The sequence below is a fragment of the Brassica oleracea genome, chromosome C1, assembly GCF_000695525.1.
Source record: "Brassica oleracea var. oleracea cultivar TO1000 chromosome C1, BOL, whole genome shotgun sequence".
NCBI lineage: Eukaryota > Viridiplantae > Streptophyta > Magnoliopsida > Brassicales > Brassicaceae > Brassica > Brassica oleracea.
Window position 1 is genome coordinate 19,883,224 of NC_027748.1, and position 23,223 is coordinate 19,906,446.

General features: G+C 37.6%; 4 protein-coding genes and 1 pseudogene across 4 annotated transcripts; 2 read left to right on the top strand and 3 right to left on the bottom strand.

Annotated features, from left to right (window-relative positions):
• Nucleotides 1-3,586: 3,586 nt before the first annotated feature.
• On the bottom strand, nucleotides 3,587-11,449 carry LOC106334318 (annotated as a pseudogene).
• A 2,790-nt stretch (nucleotides 11,450-14,239) lies between these two features.
• On the bottom strand, nucleotides 14,240-15,541 carry LOC106334330. The gene has a single exon (XM_013772634.1). It carries the CDS (start codon nucleotides 15,539-15,541, stop codon nucleotides 14,240-14,242), a length of 1,302 nt encoding a protein of 433 aa, XP_013628088.1.
• Nucleotides 15,542-16,249: 708 nt separating this feature from the next.
• Nucleotides 16,250-16,657, bottom strand: LOC106334339 (uncharacterized mitochondrial protein AtMg00810-like). The gene has a single exon (XM_013772643.1). The coding sequence runs from the start codon at nucleotides 16,655-16,657 to the stop codon at nucleotides 16,250-16,252; it is 408 nt and encodes a 135-aa protein (XP_013628097.1).
• Nucleotides 16,658-16,725: 68 nt separating this feature from the next.
• LOC106334350 lies at nucleotides 16,726-18,007 on the top strand. Its single transcript, XM_013772649.1, has 2 exons — nucleotides 16,726-17,013; nucleotides 17,078-18,007. The coding sequence occupies exons 1-2, from the start codon at nucleotides 16,726-16,728 to the stop codon at nucleotides 18,005-18,007; spliced, it is 1,218 nt and encodes a 405-aa protein (XP_013628103.1).
• A 128-nt stretch (nucleotides 18,008-18,135) lies between these two features.
• Nucleotides 18,136-21,990, top strand: LOC106334361. The gene has a single exon (XM_013772658.1). It carries the CDS (start codon nucleotides 18,136-18,138, stop codon nucleotides 21,988-21,990), a length of 3,855 nt encoding a protein of 1,284 aa, XP_013628112.1.
• Nucleotides 21,991-23,223: the final 1,233 nt, after the last annotated feature.

Genomic DNA, 23,223 nt, shown 5'->3' on the forward strand with positions numbered 1-23,223 from the left:
CATTTTTAATCAAAAACCTTTCTTTTTATTCTTGTTGAATCATTTGTTCTTAATCGGACATCGTAGCTTCTAAGTCGTCGGAGTGAGTCATATCTTCGGGCTTAGGAGTTCGGTAGTATCAAGAGACTTTCCGCACCTCTTGTGTCACCATTCGATCCACGTTCCTTGATCGTTTGTGCTTTCTAGCTCATTCGATGCAAGACTTATCCAATCTACCAACCTTAGAGTGATCCTTCTAATTTAGGGCGTATTATGTGGTATCAGAGCCACTCTGAGGTTTGGAGTTCTTCACAGCCAGCCATTCGTAACTCTTCATCTTCTAAGAGATCATCTGTGTCTTTTGGACTACTGAAGAGAAACCATGAAGAAAATCCAACCATTCTTAACTCTTCATCTTCTAAGAGATCACCTGTGTTTGGGCTACTGATCAACCATGAAGAGGAGGCAGCGCGCAAAACACAAGAAGAAAAGTTGCAAGAATGGAGGTACAACAAACGCACAGCCGAGATGATAGCAAAATATGAGCGTGACCAAGAGAAGGAAGCCAAGAAGTCACGACCCGAGAGAGACAAATGTAAGAAACCTGTCAACAAAGAGGCCACACGATCTTACCTTGGTTCTAGATCAAATGGAGTTAAACCGAGCAGTCCAAAGAAGGCAGTCCAAAAGCCACAATCGAAACCGGTTGTAGAAACTCCATCGGCCAGTATTGAAGAAAAGAGGAATTATGGTTTTGAGAGATGGCTAACGAGTTTCAAGGCTAAGATCCATCAAAGTATCACAAACCCACGTCCATCTTCAGTTTTAGAAGAAGATCAGGAGGCCAAATATATCGAACCGGAGCTATAGACTGTTTATGTCCGAGCAGAATCTAAGGACGATCTTGGTCCAATCTTTGATGAAGAGCAAGAGCCATTCGGACGATGAACGATGGACGATGATCTTGATCCCATCTTCGATGAGGAAGACGATCACTTGGATGGTGATCTTGGTCCATCTTTGATGAGGAAGACGATCACTTGGACGGTGATTTTGGTCCAATCTTTGATGAGGAGGAAGAACCAGAGGCTGTAAGTGTTCTCCTGGCTGTCCAAAAAGTGGTTGAAGATGTGGTTGATAGTTGACCAGAAGCTGATCTTGGAAAAGATCTCACAACCGCTTATGCTTCGGGTTATATTCTCGGTTCTTTTTCTTGTGATAAACTGGTTCAGCCATTCGTTTGCAAGGAGTACGATCCAGTGAAGTTACTAAGGCATGATGAGGGTCTGCAACACTTCATATTTGAGCCAGGAGAAGAGACACGTGACCAAAGCAACAATAACCAGTCCATGGCGAAAAAGACAGCAAAAGTGGAGCAGAAGAATGTCGGTTCATTCATCCTAGAAGGTCCGGATTTGAGGACAAATCCTTTTAAAGGAGGAGGGGATGATGCGACCCAAATCAGCAGCTATGTCCCAACGAGGATCTTAAGGTACGAACCATCTAAGCAACTGATCATAGTTTGGTTTAATGGGCATTTTATGGGCCTTATCGGTTTGATCCATGAAGTTCTAGACCGAGATAAGCTAATGGGCTTGATACAGAACGTGGAGGCCTTATGCTCAATAAGAAACCAGTGTTTGGATTTGTCCACGAAAGGCCCACCAAGAAAATACAAGCCATGGTCGTATAATATATCAATCAGACGGAAATTCCGAGATCTTCAACCGTGCAAAAGGACGTACCGGTTGTAGAAACTCCATCGGCCAGTATTGAAGAAAAGAGGAATTATGGTTTTGAGAGATGGCTAACGAGTTTCAAGGCTAAGATCCATCAAAGTATCACAAACCCACGTCCATCTTCAGTTTTAGAAGAAGATCAGGAGGCCAAATATATCGAACCGGAGCTATAGACTGTTTATGTCCGAGCAGAATCTAAGGACGATCTTGGTCCAATCTTTGATGAAGAGCAAGAGCCATTCGGACGATGAACGATGGACGATGATCTTGATCCCATCTTCGATGAGGAAGACGATCACTTGGATGGTGATCTTGGTCCATCTTTGATGAGGAAGACGATCACTTGGACGGTGATTTTGGTCCAATCTTTGATGAGGAGGAAGAACCAGAGGCTGTAAGTGTTCTCCTGGCTGTCCAAAAAGTGGTTGAAGATGTGGTTGATAGTTGACCAGAAGCTGATCTTGGAAAAGATCTCACAACCGCTTATGCTTCGGGTTATATTCTCGGTTCTTTTTCTTGTGATAAACTGGTTCAGCCATTCGTTTGCAAGGAGTACGATCCAGTGAAGTTACTAAGGCATGATGAGGGTCTGCAACACTTCATATTTGAGCCAGGAGAAGAGACACGTGACCAAAGCAACAATAACCAGTCCATGGCGAAAAAGACAGCAAAAGTGGAGCAGAAGAATGTCGGTTCATTCATCCTAGAAGGTCCGGATTTGAGGACAAATCCTTTTAAAGGAGGAGGGGATGATGCGACCCAAATCAGCAGCTATGTCCCAACGAGGATCTTAAGGTACGAACCATCTAAGCAACTGATCATAGTTTGGTTTAATGGGCATTTTATGGGCCTTATCGGTTTGATCCATGAAGTTCTAGACCGAGATAAGCTAATGGGCTTGATGCAGAACGTGGAGGCCTTATGCTCAATAAGAAATCAGTGTTTGGATTTGTCCAATAAAGGCCCACCAAGAAAATACAAGTCATGGTCGTATAGTATATCAATCTGACGACACTTTCGAGATCTTCAACCGTGCAAAAGGACGCAACCAACCGAAGAGTTCTGCGATCAAAACTTTCAATATTCAGTCAACAGTCTTGGTCTTTGGTCAAGTCAATATTCCTAGTCAAATCTTCGTGGTTCTAAGAGCTTTATAGTTTCTAAGATTGACTAGAATATTTTGTTGATTGGTGAGGTGTCACAGTAGCTTTGGAAAATGACTGTAGCTTTTCTGAGCTTTTCACAACAACAACAAAAACAAATAAATTTTCAAAAGTAGGCTATGTCTCTATGATGCTCTTTAACTATCTATTTGTTATAAAAGGAAAATGAACGTTCTTGCGTAAGATCTGATCCATTGGACAAATATTAAACCACTGCTTGGTGATTCCTTGCCATTCTGCTCTTCCTCCTTTGCTTGTTTCGGAACCTGTTTCATCTGGAATCATTTGTAGACAGTAACTTCTTGTGATTTGAATATATGTCACTCGCATTTGTAGGGATTTTTCCTTACTAGGTATGTTCCCGTGAAATCTTTTCTTAAAGAGACTAGTTGGCCTAGAAGTTGAGTATACAATATAGTGGACAACTTTGATCTCTGTATGAATGTCTTTCCTTTAATTCCTGGTCTAAACTAGCGTAATCACAAGCACAACCTGTGAACATCTATTTTCCATACGGTAACCAAATTTTGATCTCAAACAAATAAGGAAGCGAGGTTAAATGATATGGACAACTGAAACATATGTTTGACTCGACAACTTTCATTAGAAAACTTTACTTGGAAATACAAGAAAGAATAAAAAAATTGAAAGAGATTCCCTCTGTAACAATCAACGGCTTTTTGTTAGTCATGACTCATGACAGTTTCAACGGATACAACTCACGTGACGAAATGGCTCATGGGCTGCTTTCTGATCAGGTTTTTTGGCAGTCTCTGGCATTCCAAAAACATCCCAAAACCTCAAAGTCTCGTCTCCTGCGGCTGAAGCAACGGTACAGCCATGATCAGGACTCTGTGCCATATACAGAACTCTTGATGTATGGCCAGTGAGCTCAGCCATTTTCACCAAGGATGGGTTCTTCCACAGTGCAAGGTGGTTCTGAGTAAACCCGTGTGAGCTAAGCTAAGCAACTCTCTTTCTTTCTTGCTCCACAACAAAGAACACACTTGGGATCCTGTGTTTACTGAGTTCAAGCAAGCTCCAGTGTGAGTGTTCCAGAACTTGATCGTCCCATCTCCTCCACCACCACCAGTTGCAAGCAAACTCGATTGGAAGGGGCACCAAGCAAAAGCTTTCACGGCAGATGTATGTTATCCAAGCCTGTGCCTCCACTGCGTAGTGGTCGAGCTTGAGGACGCAGCAGAGCGATCCCATACGTGAACCACATTGTCGTTGCCACCACTAGCTAGCTGCGTTCCAGAACCTGACCACTTAGCCCACAAACCTCTCCAGTGTGACATCTGTAAGTTCCCAAAACATGCGACCTGATCCTGACAATTTTTCCGTCCATTCCTCCAGTTCTGAGGATGTGATTGTTCCATGCCAATGATCCTACTCTAAATGATCGAAGTGTATCACAACAAAACAAAAAATCTCTTCCTCCTTCTGAAGGATTTTTTAGTTTGTGAAGGAGAAAAAAGATAGTTTCTCTCTCTCTAAAGCTTGATGTTGGTAACAGTAGCCATAAACAAAAAATTTAAAAGAATTTACAGATTAAATATTCAAAATATGTATACATCTATAATGTATATATAGATATATATATATATATATATATATATATATATATATATATATATGAGATGAAGATTACCAGATTTTCAAATGAATAATTTCAAAGTTATATCATATGTTGGAACCAAATATGTAAATATAATATGGAATAGTGGGAAAATTTTAAATTTATTAAATACCAAAATTTTGAATTCTTTTAATAGATATTGAAATATGATTAGTAAGAACTATGGAAATTTTAACTATGTTATATCTAACAGATATATTAAAGTATAAATTAATGATATTATAAACAAATATTTTAAATTCTTAAAAACATTTCACTCTAATTTATCAAAGTTATATCAAAATAATTGAAATACTTTATTATTAACACCAAATGAAATTAATTAAATTATTTATACTGTACATCAATACTATTAAAAGGGAAGGAGTCCTAAAAATCTATTTATAAAAAATTGTTGGACATATTCACTAGAAACTGAATTTTTGTTGGTCTTATATTTTATCGTTACCGATTTTGGCTCAATAATATAGATACCATATATTGAACATTAAAGTCGGTAACACTATACCCTATTTTTACCTATTACTAAATTATTTACCAAAACTATATCATTCCTATGAACCACCAAGGACTTTTAAACCTGTCTCATTAATCTCAACATTAAAACATGACTGATCTAACACAATATAACACTCCATCTTTCTATTGATCAAACTTCTCTCTATGAAAATGAAAAAGTCCTTGGTTGTTTCATGTGGACCTTCCATGGCTTCTCTTCCTGAAGCAAAAACATAATATTTCAAACTATTATTCAAATGTCACTTATTCTAAAATCAAACATGACAATGTTAGAGACTTAGACCACCATAGTTGTGACCCGATCATACCACATACTCTGACCTCACAAACTCTAAAACGTTACATCACATACATATTATTGAAACAAGTACATATTATTTTAACGATAAGGTTGGTTGCTAATTACAAATTCATATACAATTTAAAAACTTTTCATATCTATACTGTTGTAAACGTTGTTTGCAAGATCTATAAATTTTAAATCGTAACAAACAAGGTTAACAAAAAAATGAATATATTGTGAGCATGCTAAATAGATATATTCTTAAAACTTTTTTGTTAAGAATATATTAGAGATACTATTCTCAAACATAAAACAGAAAATAATTAAATTACTTGGTCTACAAGTTTTTTATTACGACACAAATACATCATTTTCCTTATTTATTTCTATCAACCAAAATATATATAAAAAAAAAATCTACTTATATTTTATACCAAGAATTTTGGTAACTTGCAAATATTACGAAAATATTCTATCCTAAATTGTATTAAACCTACAATTTTATTTGTGAAAATTTAAGCCCATTTTGCTAAAACAAAAAAAAAACATTAAAATTTTTTAGAAAGCCCAAATTATTAAATCCCATTTTACACCTAAATGAAATAAAACATTATTTTGAAACTCAGATTTTAATAATGAATCATATGTCTCAAACTTAATTTTTAGTTTGGATTTATAATATATTGAGTAGATTTAGAAAAAAATGATAGGTCTATAATAACTACAGATTTTTATATGCTTGGTTTTATATTTGTATAGCTTGATTTTAAATATAAATATATATAAATGTGTGCAACAATCTTTATAATAACAAGATTTACATCATTTTATAATTTCTATACTATTAAACACACAAATTTCATCTTCCGATATATTTCGAACAAATTATAAAAATGCAAATGCTTGCTCACATCCATATAAATCAATATGCCCTTTTAACTTAATAATATACATCAAACGCAAAATACTAATCTACATAAACATTGTTATTAACCGGAAAAAATCCGCGCTTTCGAAGCGCGGGTCAAAATCTAGTTAGTGTTTAAGGTAGATGTCATTCAATATGATTTTATGAAAGAGTTTGGGTGTTCATGGTTAGGTTGTTTCCTCTGTCTTATGACCAGTCATCTCGAAGTTTTGTTTTGGATGTATTTCGTTCTCAATGTTGAGCCAAATACTTGAGTTCTATAAAGTTATGAAGAAGATACATTTACATGAAGGGATATGCTACAAGACTGCGAGGAATAGAGTTAGTTTTGATTCTTTTCACTGATTTTTAGTTTGTGGTCTTTTGAACACGTACAAGGAAACCAATGTTCAACTTACATGTCATAAATACAGATGAAAGATTCATTTTTGCAAGAAAATCGGGCTCTCATCATATATATATATACTAGATGTTTTGTCCGCATACCCGGGCTTAATCATTTTACAAATATATATTAGTTTATAATTTATTAATTCAAAAATCAGCATGATAACTTATTATTTATGTTTTCAAAAAAATTAAATCAAACATTAAATTATATATATATATATATATATATATATGTGACGTAAATTTAATTAAAATAAATATATTTATTATTATGCTGAAATTTTAAAAGAAAAAATTCACATATTAAAAATATTTTAGTAAATATATTTATACAAATTTAGTGGATTAATATTTAATTATAAATTGTTATTTGTTATTTTCTAACTTTATGATTGAAAAAATAAATTTTAAGATAAAAACACAATATATAAGAGTTATCTTATTTTAAAAATTTTAATATTATGAATAAAAATTCGTTTTTAATTATATAATTAATTATATATAAAATTCATTAAGGGTAACAATGACTTTAATCGCTTAATTATTATAAATAGTTTTATATCTTATTTTAAATTTTATAACTGAAAAAATATGTTTTAAGATAACAACACAAGGTAAAAATTATCTTTTTGAAAAAAATATTAATATTATAAATAAAAATTCGTTTTTGATTAAATAGTTAATTATATATAAATTCATTAAGGGTAGTATAGATATTAACCGCTCTAACTTTTAACGTGAGAGCTCTGTTGCTAAAATTTACTTCACAAATAATAGTATAGATATCTTAGGGGTTAATTCGCGCTACGCGTAAGTCTATTTTGATTTTAAAATGTTAACTCTATAGTTATTCTTTTGGAAGTTGTATTTTGAACAACAACAAAATTTTGAATTGTATGTTTGTGTGAATACATATTACCTTAGAAAAACAAGAAAATTATACATTTTTCAGATAGATGTTTGATATAGTTTTTCATTTCTTTTATTGTATATTTACTTATTATTTAGATTTTTGTATATTGTAGGACAATTTTCCCAAATAGTCATTTTTAAGTTTTTCCACAAAAATAATTCTCAATAAGAAAATGACCAAAATAGTCCCTTTTTATTTTGAAAATTTTAATATTTATTTTTTCTTAAAAATATTTGAAATCTTATCCTCAAAACCCCACCACTTAAATCTAAACCCTAAGTCTAAATTAATTAACCTTAGGGTATAAATGTATTTTTATTATTTAATAAAACTTTTTTTGGTAATTTTTCTCATTGAGAGCTATTTTTGTGACAAAAACTTAAAAAAGACTATCCTAGGAAATTTCTCTATATTGTATATTTAATTATTTTAATTTTCTATCTTTTATATCAAATGGTAATATTATGATAGATGGTTAATGTAATATTTTTATTTCTTATATTGTATATTTACTTATTATTGATTTAACTATACATTTTTTCATTTAATTATACATTTTTTAGATATATGTTTAATTTAGTTTTTCTATTTTTTATATTGTATATTTACTTACTGTTTATCTTTTCTTATTTTGAATATTTTCTTATTCTAAATTTCTTGCTTTTATATCAATGATAATATTATGATATATATTCAACGTAATATTTTTATTTCTTATATACTATATTTTATAGTTACTTATTATAATATGTAACATTTTTATTTCTTATATTGTATATTTAGTTATTATTTATTTCTTCATATATTGTATATATATTTACTTATTAAAATATTTGTAAATAATAAAAATGTAAAACAATACGTTTTTCAGATAGATGTTTAATGTAGTTTTTCTATTTCTTATATTATATATTTACTTATTATTTATTTTTTCTTATATTTTATATTTTTTTATTCTATTTTTTTTTGCTTTTATATCAAATGGCAATAGTACTTATAGATGTTTAATGTAATATTTATATTTCTTATATTGTATACTTACTTATTATTTATTTTACTGTTGGTTTTTCGGATGTTTAATGTAGTTTTTATATTTCTTATATTGTATATTTACTTATTATTTGTTTTTATTCTAATATTATGATAGATGTTTAATGTAATATTTTTATTTTTTATACTCTATATTTACTTATTATTTATTTTATTTTACATTTTCAGATAAATGTTTAATTTAGTTTTTTTAGTTATGATATTGTATAATTACTTATTGTGTATTTTCCCTTATATTGTATATTTACTTATTCTAATATTATGATAGATATTTAATATAATATTTATATTTTTTATATTGTATATTTACTTATTATTTATTTTACCATACATTTTTTCAGAGAGATGTTTAATTTAGTTTTTTCATTTCTTAATTGTATTTTACCTATTGTTTTATTTTTTTTATATTGTATATATACTTATTCTATTTTTTTTTCTTTTATATCAAATGATAATATTATGATAGATGTTTAATGTAATATTTTTAAAACAGTTGCAAAAGAAATGTATGATACCAAGCACAATTTTAAGGTTCAGTTTCCTTACTAAACGGATAAAGAAAACGACGTGTTAAATCAAAACTTAAATAATACTAACATCTTTGAAAACAAACACGATAAAAACTATAGACTCCGATTGGTGATAAATTGAATTAGAGTTGAATTACAATAAAAGTTATAAGTTAATGTAAGTCGCAGTAAAATCTATGTTAGAAATTATAGATTTATGTAGTGAGTTTGCTGTAAAAATATGAGTTATTATATTTTTAAAATTATTGACTGGTAACATTTTTGATGTATAAACTCAATTAGACCAAAACCCGCGGCCCGAGCCCGCCAGCCCTTAGAATTACCGGGTTTGGGCTTAGTTTTTTAAGCCCAAAAAAAATTGGGCCTTTCGGGCTAAGTCCATTTGGGCTTTTGGTATTTTGGACCTAAAACCGTTTTCGGGCCGTTTGGGCTAGGGCCGGCCTGAAAACCCGAAATTTTATATTTTAGCTTAAATATTATTGTTTTTACAATCAAAACCATTATTAGCATTGACATATTATTTTAATATTTTTATCCAAACTCTAATAAAGCAACTATAAAATTGTTAATGCACTTTATTGTTTGATCATTATAAGTGTCACACTTTAAATTTTGTAAATGTACCTTCTTCTTTTATATACAACATGTTTTTTAATTTTAAAATGCAAAGTATAAAACGTTCGACCATGTTTATCATAAATTTTGTTCTTTTATATATTTAGTTTTAATTTATATTTGAATACCTAAATCTTATTAAGTTCTGTTTGTTTATAATATGTTTTTAAAGCATACGAAAAAATGATGACAAGAAAAAAAACGCATACGAAAAAGTAAAAAAATTTTGAGATAGAAGAAAATTTTAAATTCACTTTATATTTTAAAACAAAAAAAATGAAACTATTTTTAATGAAAATTAAATTTACATGTATTAAAACGATGGAAATGAAAATGACAAATTATTTTTTAAAAAGCCTAAAAAAATCCGAAAAACCCTATACCCCTATAAAGGCCGGGCCGGGCTTTAAATTCTAAGCCCAAAATATTTTCGAACCGGGCCGGACTCAAATATTTAAGGGCTTATCGGGTTTGGGCCGGGCCAGCCCGAATTGACGCCCCTATATAAGTTGCAGTATGTGTAGTATTTAAGAAGATATGAATATCAACAATAATAAGATTTATTATAAATTTAATAAAATAGATATAAAATTATGATATGTTAAATAATTGAATAAAATTAAGAAAATATACTTTGTATATGTTCTTAACAAAAGATACCTATATATTTACATATAATTTTTATGTATATAAAAATTTTAGTTACCAGATAGAATTAGAAATCAAAATTATATTAGTAATTTTGTTTTAAGTAATTCAAATGAAAATAGTACTTATAAACATATTTGACTATTTTTACTTTAATATAGGAAAAATAATCAACCACATATGAGGTTGTCTTTCTATTAATCAAATAAAAAAACTAATGAATTACAATATTACAAATGAAACAATCTGAGGATATTTTTTTGATTGAAAATCAAATGTTCCTTGTGTGATGTCCCTATCACGAAGAACATGTCTTATGAAACTAATATGATCCTCGTAATGCTACCAAAAAGTTGCAAGCTCAATAATCTTGAAAATAGCTGCACTGGTTGTTTCTATTACAAGCAAATGGAGAAATTTTTGGAAACAGTTAATTCTTCATAATAATAGTCTCCACTCATGGACTCATTTATGTTCTTCTCACTTTTCTATTTTTTTGTGTGGATTTAGTAGTTCTGCTTTGCTAATTGTAAAGCTATGAGATTGTGTTCTGAATATGCTTTCTTATTGAACAAGTTAACCTTTACATCATATATATAAATCAAGAAGAGGAGATATTCCTAAAACAAGATATTGAAATATCCCTAACATAAATGAAGTTTTCCTTATCGTAATAATGGAATATCTGATATGATCTTTGGCACACAAGGATCCTAATACTCCCCCTCAAGTTGGAGAGGGAAGATTCTGAACTCCCAACTTGGACAATAAGAACTCAAACTGTAGGCGACCAAGGGCTTTAGTGAGAATGTCACCCAGTTGATACTTCGTACGAACATGATGCATTGTGATGAGACCCACTTTGGCAGCATCGCGAACACTATGACAGTCTCGTTCAATATGCTTAGTTCGTTCATGGAACTCATGATTTGAGGCAATGTGTATCGGAACCTGAGTATCACAGTAAAATGGCACAGGTGTGGATGGTGAGATACCGAGGTCTTTAACAAGAGGAACAATCCACTTCATTTCACGAACTGCTGCTGCCATTGCACGATATTCGGCCTCAGCTGATGAGTGAGAGACGGTGTCCTGTTTCTTAGTTTTCTAGTCAATAGGAGAGCCACCTAGAAGAACCACAAACGAACTGAGAGAGCGACGCGTGAGAGGACAATACTGCCAATCTGCATCACAGTAAATGGACAGTTCGAGATTACCGTCAGATTTTAAGAGGATTCCTTGACCAGGAGACCCTTTGAGAAAACGCACAACTCGCAATGCAGCATCCCAATGAGCTTGACGAGGGGTTTGCATGAACTGAGACAGTAAGTGAATAGAATATGACAACTCAGGACGGGATATCGCAAGATAGACTAGTCATCCTACCAATCGACGGTATTGGCACGGGTCAGGGAACAGAGGACCCGCATCAGCAGCGAGTTGATGATTCTGCTCCATAGGAGTACCAGCCGGCTTAGAACCAAGCAAGCCTGTTTCAGCAAGAATATCAAGAACATACTTTCGCTGAGAAAGGAAGATACCTTCGTCAGATCGAGCTACTTCAATGCCCAAAAAATATTTCAATCTCCCCAAATCTTTCATGTGGAACAAGTACCCAAATAAGCTTTAAATTTCTCCAGTCGAACCAAGTTGTTGCTAGCAATGAACAAGTCATCAACATATATAAGGACACGAATCTCATCATCGCCCTTGATAAACGTAAACAATGAATAATCTTCGTATGACTGCTGGAAACCGAACTTCACAAGAGCATTCGAGAGCTTTGCAAACTAACACCGGGGTGCTTGTCGTAAACCATACAGAGACTTTCGTAACCGACATACTTTGGTTGGATCCGAGTGAGAGAACCCGGAAGGAAGCTTCATGTACACCTCTTCCTCAAGATCTCCACGAAGAAAAGCATTATGGACATCTATTTGGTGAATCTCCCATTTCTTAGCTGCAACAATACGGAGGAGAGCACGAACCGTGGTCATCTTAACCACAGGCGCAAACGTTTCGGTGAAATCTTCACCTTCTATTTGATCATTTCCCCGAACTACAAGTCGCGCTTTATGCCGCCTAATCGTCCCATCTGAGTTGTATTTGATCGTAAGATCCAATGTTAACCAAGCGCAACTTTTCCTGGTGGGAGAGTGGTGACATCCCATGTGCCTTGGTCCTCAAGCGCACCAACTTCATCTTTCACTGCTACACGCCAGACTTTTTGTTTTACAGCTTCGGAATAACTTTTCGGAATCACACCTGCATTCACGGCTGCAAGAAAGGCTCGATGCGCAGGTGAGAATGGCAAATCAGATAGATATTCAACCAATGGATAGGGTGTCTTACAAGTGACCGAATTAGACGACACTGACAGAGCTGAAGAAGTAGGAGCGAGATCGGTATCTTGTATGCAGACTGTGTTGTAAGCAACATAATCTTGAAACTTAACCGGTGGAGCTCGAACACGTTGCCCGCGTCCTAAAACTTCTTCTAGAGAGGAAGACTGCTGAGCAGGAACAGAAGTATCAGATATTACTAGTGGTGATGCAAGAGATTCTGTCGCATGTTCTGTTTCAGTGACACTACTTGACGGCTGAGCAACTTCTGCAACCCGTTCAAGTTCACTGAAGATGTCAGTGCTCCCCCTTTCGTCTAACAATGGCTCCGACTCTGGGAGCAAAATCCAATCATCATCAGAAGCAACAGTCGGGGACGAGACAGACGACTGAGGCAGAACAGACACAGAAGCCATCAGAAATTCTGTTTCATAAAACACAACATCTCGACTAATAAGAAATTCCTTCTTCTCCAAATCGTACACCCTCCAACCTTTCTGACCAAATGGATACTCAATAAAGATACATCTCCGGCTTCGTGGTCCAAATTTATCTTTATCACGAGAACGATGATGCGTGTAGCACAAGCTCCCAAAAACTCGAAGATGTTCATACACTGGTTCAGTTCCATACAATATCTCATACAGAGAACGCCCCTGACGAACCTTAGTAGGCGTTCTGTTAATCAAATGAGCCGCTGTCATGACGGCCTTGCCCCAAAATTTAACTGAGAGCTTACTTTGAAACAAGAGTGCTCGAGACACATTTAAAATGTGTCTGTGTTTTCTCTCAACACGCCCATTCTGCTGAGGCGTTCCAACACAAGACGTTTGATGGACAACTCCATGTTCTCGAAAATAGCTGCCAAGACAAGTAAACTCAGTACCATTATTGGATCGCACAATCTTGACGTGCTTTCCAAACTGTTTATGCGTCATTGTGCAGAAATTTTGTAGAACGGTTTTAATTTCAGATTTCTCAAGTAGCCAGTACGTCCATACAGCTCTCGAGTAATCATCTACAACAGTCAAGAAATAGACTGCACTACTAGAAGAACGGGTTCGATACGGTCCCTAAACGTCACAATGAATCATATCAAAACACTCTTTAGTTTTATTAGAACTATTAAAGAAAACTTCTCGAGTCTGCTTTGCCCTAAAACAAGTGTCACATGGACCAGGGTCAGCAGTTTTATTTGTAGAAAACATAGGTAAAGACGACATAACAGAAAACGACGGATGTCCTAGCCGTTGGTGCCACATAAACTGATCCGATGAGCTGACAACTGAACTAGTCATACGGTGAACCCTCGCAGCCATGACATCTTGAAAATAGTATACCCCATCTCGCTCTCTACCGGCTCCAATCAGGGTCCTCGTAAAACGGTCCTACAAAACACACACACTGTATCCTTAAGGAGAGCAAAGCAGTTTGTTTGTTTCAAAAATTTCGAAACAGAGATAAAGGAGCAATTCAAGTTAGGCACAAATAGAACTTTTTACAGCGTGACACGATCTGTCAAAGGAAGCTTTCCAACATGAGTTGCAAACGTTTTATTTCCGTCTGCGAACCCAACAGGACACGGCGGTATCACCGACGTGTTTACTAACAGAGAAAAGTCTCCAGTCATATGGTGAGACGCTCCAGTATCCAGTATAAGATCACCAAGTCTAGTCTTACCAGAGAGCTTGTCATTCGATGGGCGTGCTCTTTCATCAATCATCTGGGAGAGAGCTGCCCACTGCTCATCGGTGAAACCAGGAAAGGAAGAAGAGTTCGAAGTAGTCGCGTGTGCATTATTCACTCGAGCTCCAGTATTGCGTGAGCGATCAGCACCAGAAGACCCACAACCACGACCTCCTCTGCCTCCACCTCTGTTTACTCCAGCGTTTCCTCTATTTGACGACGCACGCTCTTCCCACCAATCGGGAAAACCAACCAGTTGCCAATAGTTCGACTTGTCATGTCCTATTCTCCCGCAGTGAGTACATTGTGAGCGTCTTCCTGAACCAGCAGAACCAGTATGCGAAGTAGCCTGATCCAGTTCAGTCTTGGTTGCAAACCCAATCGCGTTCTGCTGTGACTCTCGGTCCTTCGCCGAGTTAAGACGTTGTTCTTCTCGCACAACTTTAGCATATATTTCTCCAATGTCCATCTCGGAGTCTGACGACACTATCGACTGATAAATTCCTCCAAACCTCGATTCATCAAGACCCATCGCAAACTGATGCATCTTCTCCGCCTCTCGTGCTTTCTCTATCTCCGGAGCTGCTCCACAAGTACAGCTTGGGAGAGGCGAGTACATATCCAACTCTTCCCACAACTTGGACAGACGTCCAAAGAACTCAATAACAGACTGTCCATCCTGACGACAAGATGCGAGCTGTTCCTTCAGATGATGCACACGCACCTTGTTACCGACAGAGAATCGTTTGCGGAGATTTTCCCAAAGCGTATGAGAATCTTGCACAAACGTAACAGTAGACCGTACCCGAGGCTCAATGGATGTGCGAATCCATCCCACAATCATCGAATTAACCGAGAGCCAAAGCTCCAAGTTAGAATCGTTTGCAAGAGGCTTCGGGATCGTACCATTAACGAACCCAAGTTTTCGTTTTGCACGAAGAGCGTTGGTCATCTCACTAGACCATTCACCATAATTTTCACCTGTCAACGTCACTGACGTGATCATGGCTCCCGGATTGTCGGAAGCATGCAGGGAATACGGCGTCGCACTGTCAACGCCTCTGCTGTCCATCGTACCACTCTTGGTTACGGACGACTCTTCTCCATCACCCATACTTGCTGAATCTCACAGAGAGACAACGAACAGAAAAACAACCAGAAGATCTTCGAACTTCGAACTTCGAAGCTCTTAACACACCGACAGAAACGTTTCTAGGTCTGAGGATTTTTCTGCTCTGATACCATGTAAAGCATGAGATTGTGTTCTGAATATGTTTTCTTATTAAACAAGTTAACCTTTACATCGTATATATACATCAAGAAGAGGAGATATTCCTAAAACAAGATATATAAATATCCCTAACATAAAGGAAGCTTTCCTTATTGTAATAATGGAATATCTGATATGATCCTTGGCACACAAGGATCCTAATACTCCCCCTCAAGTTGGAGAGGGAAGATTCTGAACTCCCAACTTGGACAATAAGAACTCAAACTGTAGGCGACCAAGGGCTTTAGTGAGAATGTCACCCAGTTGATACTTCGTACGAACATGACGCATTGTGATGAGACCCGCTTTGGCAGCATCGCGAACACTATGACAGTCTCGTTCAATATGCTTAGTTCGTTCATGGAACACATGATTTGAGGCAATGTGTATCGCAGCCTGACTATCACAGTAAAATGGCACAGGTGTGGATGGTGAGATACCGAGGTCTTTAACAAGAGGAACAATCCACTTCATTTCACGAACTGCTGCTGCCATTGCACGATATTCGGCCTCAGCTGATGAGTGAGAGACGGTGTCCTGTTTCTTAGTTTTCTAGTCAATAGGAGAGCCACCTAGAAGAACCACAAACGAACTGAGAGAGCGACGCGTGAGAGGAAAAGACTGCCAATCTGCATCACAGTAAATGGACAGTTCGAGATTACCGTCAGATTTTAAGAGGATTCCTTGACCAGGAGACCCTTTGAGAAAACGCACAACTCGCAATGCAGCATCCCAATGAGCTTGACGAGGGGTTTGCATGAACTGAGACAGTAAGTGAATAGAATATGACAACTCAGGAGGGGATATCGCAAGATTGACTAGTCGTCCTACCAATCGACGGTATTGGCACGGGTCAGGGAACAGAGGACCCGCATCAGAAGCGAGTTGATGATTCTGATCCATTGGAGTACCAGCCGGCTTAGAACCAAGCAAGCCTGTTTCAGCAAGAATATCAAGCATGTTTCTCGGTCTTTGAGGAGAACGCCACGAGTCTTTTGGGTTGTCTGCTTAACCCGTCTTGTCAGCCAATGGATGAGATGATAGAGACGATGCGTCAGGTTTGGAGGGTCTATAACAGAGTCAGAGGTATAGCTCTATCTAACGAACGCTTCCTGTTCGTGTTCCAAAGGGAGGAGGATTTGGTAATGGTGCTAAACGACAGACCATGGTCCTTTAACCATTGGACGATGCTGTTGGATCGTTGGGTTCCAGTTCCTCCGAAAGATTTCCTGACAACAGTGGACGTCTGGGTTCGGATCAGTCGGATACCAATGAATCATTATAGGTTGGAAACGATGGATTTCTTAGCTAGCAAGGTAGGAAAGGTTCTTGAAATTGTGTATGACCCGAAGTGCTCATAAAAAGAGGCTTTCATAAGAGGTGAGATTGGATATCACCCGGCCAGCTTTGGAGAAGAAGGTTCTAAATCTTCCATCAGGGGGGCAAGCCGTGATTGAGTTTGAGTATGAAAAGTTGACGAAACGTTGCTTTCACTGTCTTCCGTTGACTCATGAGAGACCCGACTGCCCTTACCTTCGGGAAAAAGTGAGACCAGTGTTTAAAGAGGTGGTAGTATCCTCTAATGGCAGAGCTTCTAACCTGAAAGACCCTGTTGGGACTGTTCCTCCACCAGGACATGCGGTGCCGCCTGGTTTCTCTCCTATGTTTCCACAATTGGCGGAGGAGGAACGTAATGCGGCACTGCAGTATGTTTTTCATAGTGATCCTACAGAGAGTCAGGCCCGGATCATGCGTGTGCAACAATCTATCACGGATAAGGGTGCAGTAGGAGCTAGGCAGATGCCATTGATTTCGCATAATCTTAAGAAGGGTAAAGGCCATGTATTTGGATATGAGAGACAGAGGAAGATTGGTGGAGACGTGTTTTGCTCAAGTAAGTATATGCCTTTCAAGCTGTCTACTGGTCTGGTTGTTAGTTGTGGAGCAGACGATCTCGAGGTGTCCTCATCTTCCTCTCCTGTTGGTCCTACGGTCTTCAGGATTGGTTCATCTACTATTAACCATCCTACCGGGACCAAGAGTGATGGGAAAAAGTCGAGGAGACGCCCGCAGAGGTGGAAGAGGCTGAGTCAGACGAAAGCTTGTGTTGCTGGTGATGGTGATGGTCTTGCTGGAACTGATGATGCCCTAAAGAAGTCAGCTTTGGTTATTCATGGTGAAGATACAGTTGCTTCCGCTGGTTTTTCCAAAAGGAAAGCGGTCTCGTGTGTTGGCGATCACTCTACAAAATCTCCAAAAATCAATACAGAAACGGTGGCTTCCGCTTTGAAGCCGCTGCCTCCCCAATGAGTATATTGAGCTGGAACTGTCAAGGAGCTGGAAGCACCGAGACAGTTCGTTACCTCCGGAAGCTACGCAAGATGTATTTTCTGGATTTTTTATTTTTAATGGAGACTAAGCAACGATTTCAGTATATGATGGGTGTGAAGAAAAAATTGGGGTATGATAATTTAGTCACTGTGGAGCCTGTTGGCTTGAGTGATGGCTTGGCGGTTCTGTGGAAGAAAAGTTACAAGGTGAATGTTCTGTTTCGAGATAAGAGAGTGATTGATATGAAAGTGGAGGTGGGTTCTCTCAGCTTTTTCCTGACTTGTGTCTACGGTGACCCTGTGGTGGCAAGGAGGAAAGTTGTATGGGACCATTTAGCTAATATAGCAGTAAGGAGAGATGAGGCATGGATTCTTACTGGTGATTTTAACGAATTGATGAGCAATGAGGAAAAATTAGGTGGTGCGGTGAGGAGTAAAGCATCTTTCTGGGATTTCAGGAACATGGCTTCTACTTGCAAAATTCGTGAACTAAGAAGCTTTGGGAACCGGTTGTCTTGGGCAGGTGTTCGAGATAGAGTTTGTGTTCAATGCAGACTGGATAGGAGCTTTGGAAATGATGAGTTGTTTAACTTGTTTCCAAGAGCTCACGTTGAATACCTTAAGATGTGGGCTTCAGATCATCGTCCCTTATTGATCAGTTTCTCTCTAGAGAACGAGGATTCTAGTCGAGGCAGATTCTATTTTGATAAGCGCATGATAGGAAAGGCTGGGTTTGAAGAGGCGGTCAGAAGAGGCTGGCAAGGAAGCGATAATTCTGCTGATATTGGTATTTTGGAAAGAATTGCAAGCTGCAGGAAGGAGATGGCAAAATGGAAGAAGTCAGCTGGAGTGAACTCAAGAGATAATATCTCTCGGCTTTCAAACTCCTTGGAGGCAGAGATCGCTCTGTTGGACCCTGATGCCAACAGAATGAAACAGTTGAGGTGTGAACTGTCGATGGCCCTTAGAGAGGAGGAGTTGTTCTGGCGCCAGAAGAGTAGAGAAGAATGGCTTCGTGCTGGTGATTTGAACACGTCCTTCTTCCATAACAGTGTGAAAGGCACGAAGATTAAGAACAGAGTCCTTATGCTACTGGATGAGGATGGTGTTGAACATTTTTTGGAAGGGGCTAAAGGTCATATAGCGACAGAGTACTTTCGTGACATTTTTATGAGTTCGAATCCTCATGACCTTGATTCACTCTTTGAAGGTTTCCACGAAAGGGTGTCCGAAGAGATGAATGTTTCTCTGGTTCGTCAAGTCACAGATGAGGAGATAAAGAGGGCAGCATTTGCGGTTAAAGGCAATAGTGCACCAGGGGAAGATGGTTTAACTGGAGTGTTTTACCAGAAGTTTTGGCACATAGTTGGACCAAAAATTTCAGATGAGATTCATGAATTCTTTCGCTCTTCAGTTCTTCCATATGGATGGAACCACACGCAGATCAGTCTCCTTCCGAAGGTTTCGAATCCAACCTGCATGAAAGATATGAGGCCTATCAGTATGTGCTCGGTCCAATACAAGATCATCTCTAAAATCTTATCGGAAAGACTGAAGGTTTGCTTGTCGGAGGTGGTATCAGACACACAGGGTGCCTTTGTTGGTGGGCGTTTGATCACTGACAATGTGATAATAGCTCATGAGCTGGTACATGGGTTGCGGACTAATGCTTCGATCGCCAAGGACTTTATGGCTGTGAAAACTGATATGTCTAAGGCATACGATCGAGTAGAGTGGAACTTTGTGGAGACTTTATTGGAGAAGTTGGGCTTTGATAGGATTTGGATCCGTTGGGTGATGGCTTGCATCTCGACTGTGTCCTATACAGTTCTTCTTAATGGTCGTCCTCACGGGTTCATCAAACCGGAACGTGGAATCCGTCAAGGGGATCCTTTGTCGCCCTTCTTGCGTATCCTATGTGCGGAAGCCTTAGTTGGGACTCTTAACCAGTCTGAAGCGGCTGGTAAACTTCAAGGTATCAGATTAGGCGTTGGTGGTCCTGGGGTCCATCATTTATTATACGCAGATGACAGTCTCTTTCTTTGTCGAGCTAATGTTGCTGATAGTGAGGAGCTGGTAAAGTGCTTGGAACGGTATGGTGATGCGTCTGGTCAGCTCATTAATCCAGCCAAGTCCTCCATTATCTTTGGAGCACAAGTACCGGAGGAGGTCAAAGCTGAGATAAAGGTGGTGTTAGGGATTGAGAAAGAAGTTTTGATCAAATCTATTTGTATGGCTTTGCCTATTTACGAAATGTCTGTCTTCAGGTTACCGAAGACTTTATGTGAGAAGCTCACTAGTGTCATGTGTGAATTCTGGTGGAGTAGTGGAGAATTAAGGCGTAGGATATCATGGGTTTCTTGGCAGAATCTGTGTAAAAGTAAAGAGGGGGGTGGCCTTGGGTTCCATGATATAGAAACATTTAATCAAGCCCTTTTGGCTAAACAAGCTTGGCGGGTGTGGTCTAGACCGGACTCTCTTGTCTCTAGAGTCTTGAAGAGTAGGTATTTCAGAAATGGTTCCTTTCTGGAGTGTGGTCTGGGATCACGTCCCTCATATGTGTGGCGAAGCCTTCTTCATGGGCGTGAACTCTTGAAAGAGCGGATGGTTAGAGAGATAGAAAATGGCAGAGACACGAATGTGTGGGCAGAGAAGTGGATTATGGATAAAGTTCCAAAATATCCTTTGTATAGAGATGATAGTACCATAGACCTCACACTGACGGTTGCTGATCTTTTGTTACCAGGATCTTCCTCGTCGAATGAGGCTCTAGTGTGTCGCACTTTCATTTCTACTGATGCTGAGATTAATCTAAAGATCAGGCCTAACTTACAGAAGCAAGACAGTCTTAAATGGGGACTTACTAGAAATGGATGCTATTCTTCTCAGAGTGGATATAGATTCTTGGATACCATGCGTGTTCTCAATGGTTTGCAACAAGGTCTTCCTCCGGTGGAGAAACAAGTGCGGAAGAAAATATGGAAAATTGGAGCTCCTAGTAAGATTAAGCACTTCTTATGGAGAGATTTATCTGGTGCCCTTCCAGTGAAGGAAAGGCTTAGGTCCCGAGGTGTTCATTTAGACACGACATGTTCTGTTTGTTCTAATACGGCTGAAACTGTTTGTCATGCCTTATTTACTTGCCCTCGGGCTCAAGAGGTATGGGTCAAGTCTAATATAAGACTACCTACTGGAGGTTTTTCCAAAAACTCTGTTTTCTTGAACCTGCATCATCTGGCTGTCTCTAATGGTGGTTCTCGGAACACTGCGCTTAATGGTACTTTCCCATGGATTATTTGGGAAATTTGGAAGGCAAGAAATGCTCTTGAGTATGAAAAGAAACAAACAGGTTCAGAAACGGTGCTTAGTATGGCTATTGAAGCTGCGGAGGAATGGAGACATGCTAACATTAGAGACCCTTCAACGTCATCAAAGCCACCTGTGTCATCGTTCAGAAATAGGTCCAGTCAGAGTTGGCAACCTCCACCTTCTAGAGTCCTTAAGTGTAATATTGGTGTGTCGTGGAACGAAGCTCAGTCTATTAGTGGTGCGTCTTGGCTTCTACGTGACCACAATGGAGCCGTTCTCTTGCACAGTCGTCGTGCTTTTTCTGGGGTTTCCTCGCACATGGAAGCTGAGTTGTTGGGTTTTCATTTTGCAGTTGAAAGTATGAGATCAACTCATCAGCGGAATATTATCTTTGAATCTCATTACACCCTTGCCTGTGATGCGCTACTCAACCCTTCAATGTTTCCGAGATTGCGCTTGGTGATAAATGAGGTTTTATCGTTCATTCCTTGTCTACAAACCTGGCAAATGACTTATGCATGTGAAGCACAGAATCGTCCTGCAACAAAGATAGCTGAAAGTGTGGTTTGTGACAGGAGATTCTCCTCTTATATTGCGAGAGGTGGGCCTAGTTGGCTACTAGCACATTTGAATGCTGAAGCGGTGAGTAACTGAAGTCGCAGGGTGGAGTTTGGTCGTTTATCAAGGGTTTCTATACCTTTGCATCCTCTCCATTATGCTTTGGACTCTCTTCTGGATGGGCATCTACTGATTGCCTACTTCATTTTGTTCTTTTATCCCTGTGTTGTGTTATCTTTTTCTCGTTTTCTCTAATTTTCTTAAAAGTGCCCTTCTACCTGTGTGGGGAGTTACTTGATACAATCGGTTATGTGCTCTCAATAGAAATAAAAGTCCAGTGTTAAAAAAAAAAAAGGAAGTTTTCCTTATCGTAATAATAGAATATCTGATATGATCCTTGGCACACAAGGATCCTAATACTAATCTCATCACATTCAATCTCTTTTTATTAAAAAAGGCAACTTCACTTTTTTAACTATGAACTCTATGATTTTATAAATAAATCAACTTGATCAGGATACTGAAAGAATAAAATTATAAACAAACAAAAACTAAACGACCACAAAAAAAATACATATCTCGGCCAATGACAGGCTAAAAATACACGCATTCCGTCTTAGTTGACTACATTATAAGAAATAAAATGACACATCATATGGGTAAAAAGTCCCGTGAAACATAACAAATTAAATGTATTCACATTCCAACAATACTCATATAAACACGCTTATAAAACAAGTTACTTTGGTTAGGTTACATATCCTCTGCAACTCTTGGTTAACTTCAATAACATCTACTTATTTTACGTTACACTTTCATTATTTTACTAAGCTGTTCAATATCTTATTTAGCCTAACATAAACCGTTACGAGTGCAATCATCTAGAGCCCAATCCTTGAGAGCCAAAAATATAGCAAACCACAATTAAACAACCATTTATAGATTCATAATTAACAAAAATATACAACCAGAAGACCACTTAAACCTCATCCAACCTATACAATATGTTGTAGACCGTAATTAATATAGACACAAACATCAAAATCAAATATAATTAATACATACATAATCCCTCTATACGTTAACATTCTTAAAACCCATAAACGTTATTATACACTTCTCTTGCAAATACTAACATAGAACTCACACAATGAAAAGGGCTTGTGTTGCAAAGATCAATTCCATGTGCCGTGTCTTCCTATGGAAAGGGGATCCAGAGGCCCACAACACTGCGAGAGTAGCTTGGTCAACAGTGGTGAAGACTAAGGAAGAAGGTGGGTTAGGCGTCAAGGATCTCCTGTTATGGAACAAGGCGTGCTGTCTGCGTTT

Coding starts and splice junctions, on each gene's coding strand:
- LOC106334330 (XM_013772634.1), bottom strand. CDS start 15,541: ATGGGTGATGGAGAAGAGTCGTCCGTAACCAAGAGTGGTACGATGGAC.
- LOC106334339 (XM_013772643.1), bottom strand. CDS start 16,657: ATGCTTGATATTCTTGCTGAAACAGGCTTGCTTGGTTCTAAGCCGGCT.
- LOC106334350 (XM_013772649.1), top strand. CDS start 16,726: ATGGATGAGATGATAGAGACGATGCGTCAGGTTTGGAGGGTCTATAAC. Junction 17,014..17,077: donor TGGATTTCTTAGCTAGCAAG/GTAGGAAAGGTT, acceptor CTTTCATAAGAG/GTGAGATTGGATATCACCCG.
- LOC106334361 (XM_013772658.1), top strand. CDS start 18,136: ATGGGTGTGAAGAAAAAATTGGGGTATGATAATTTAGTCACTGTGGAG.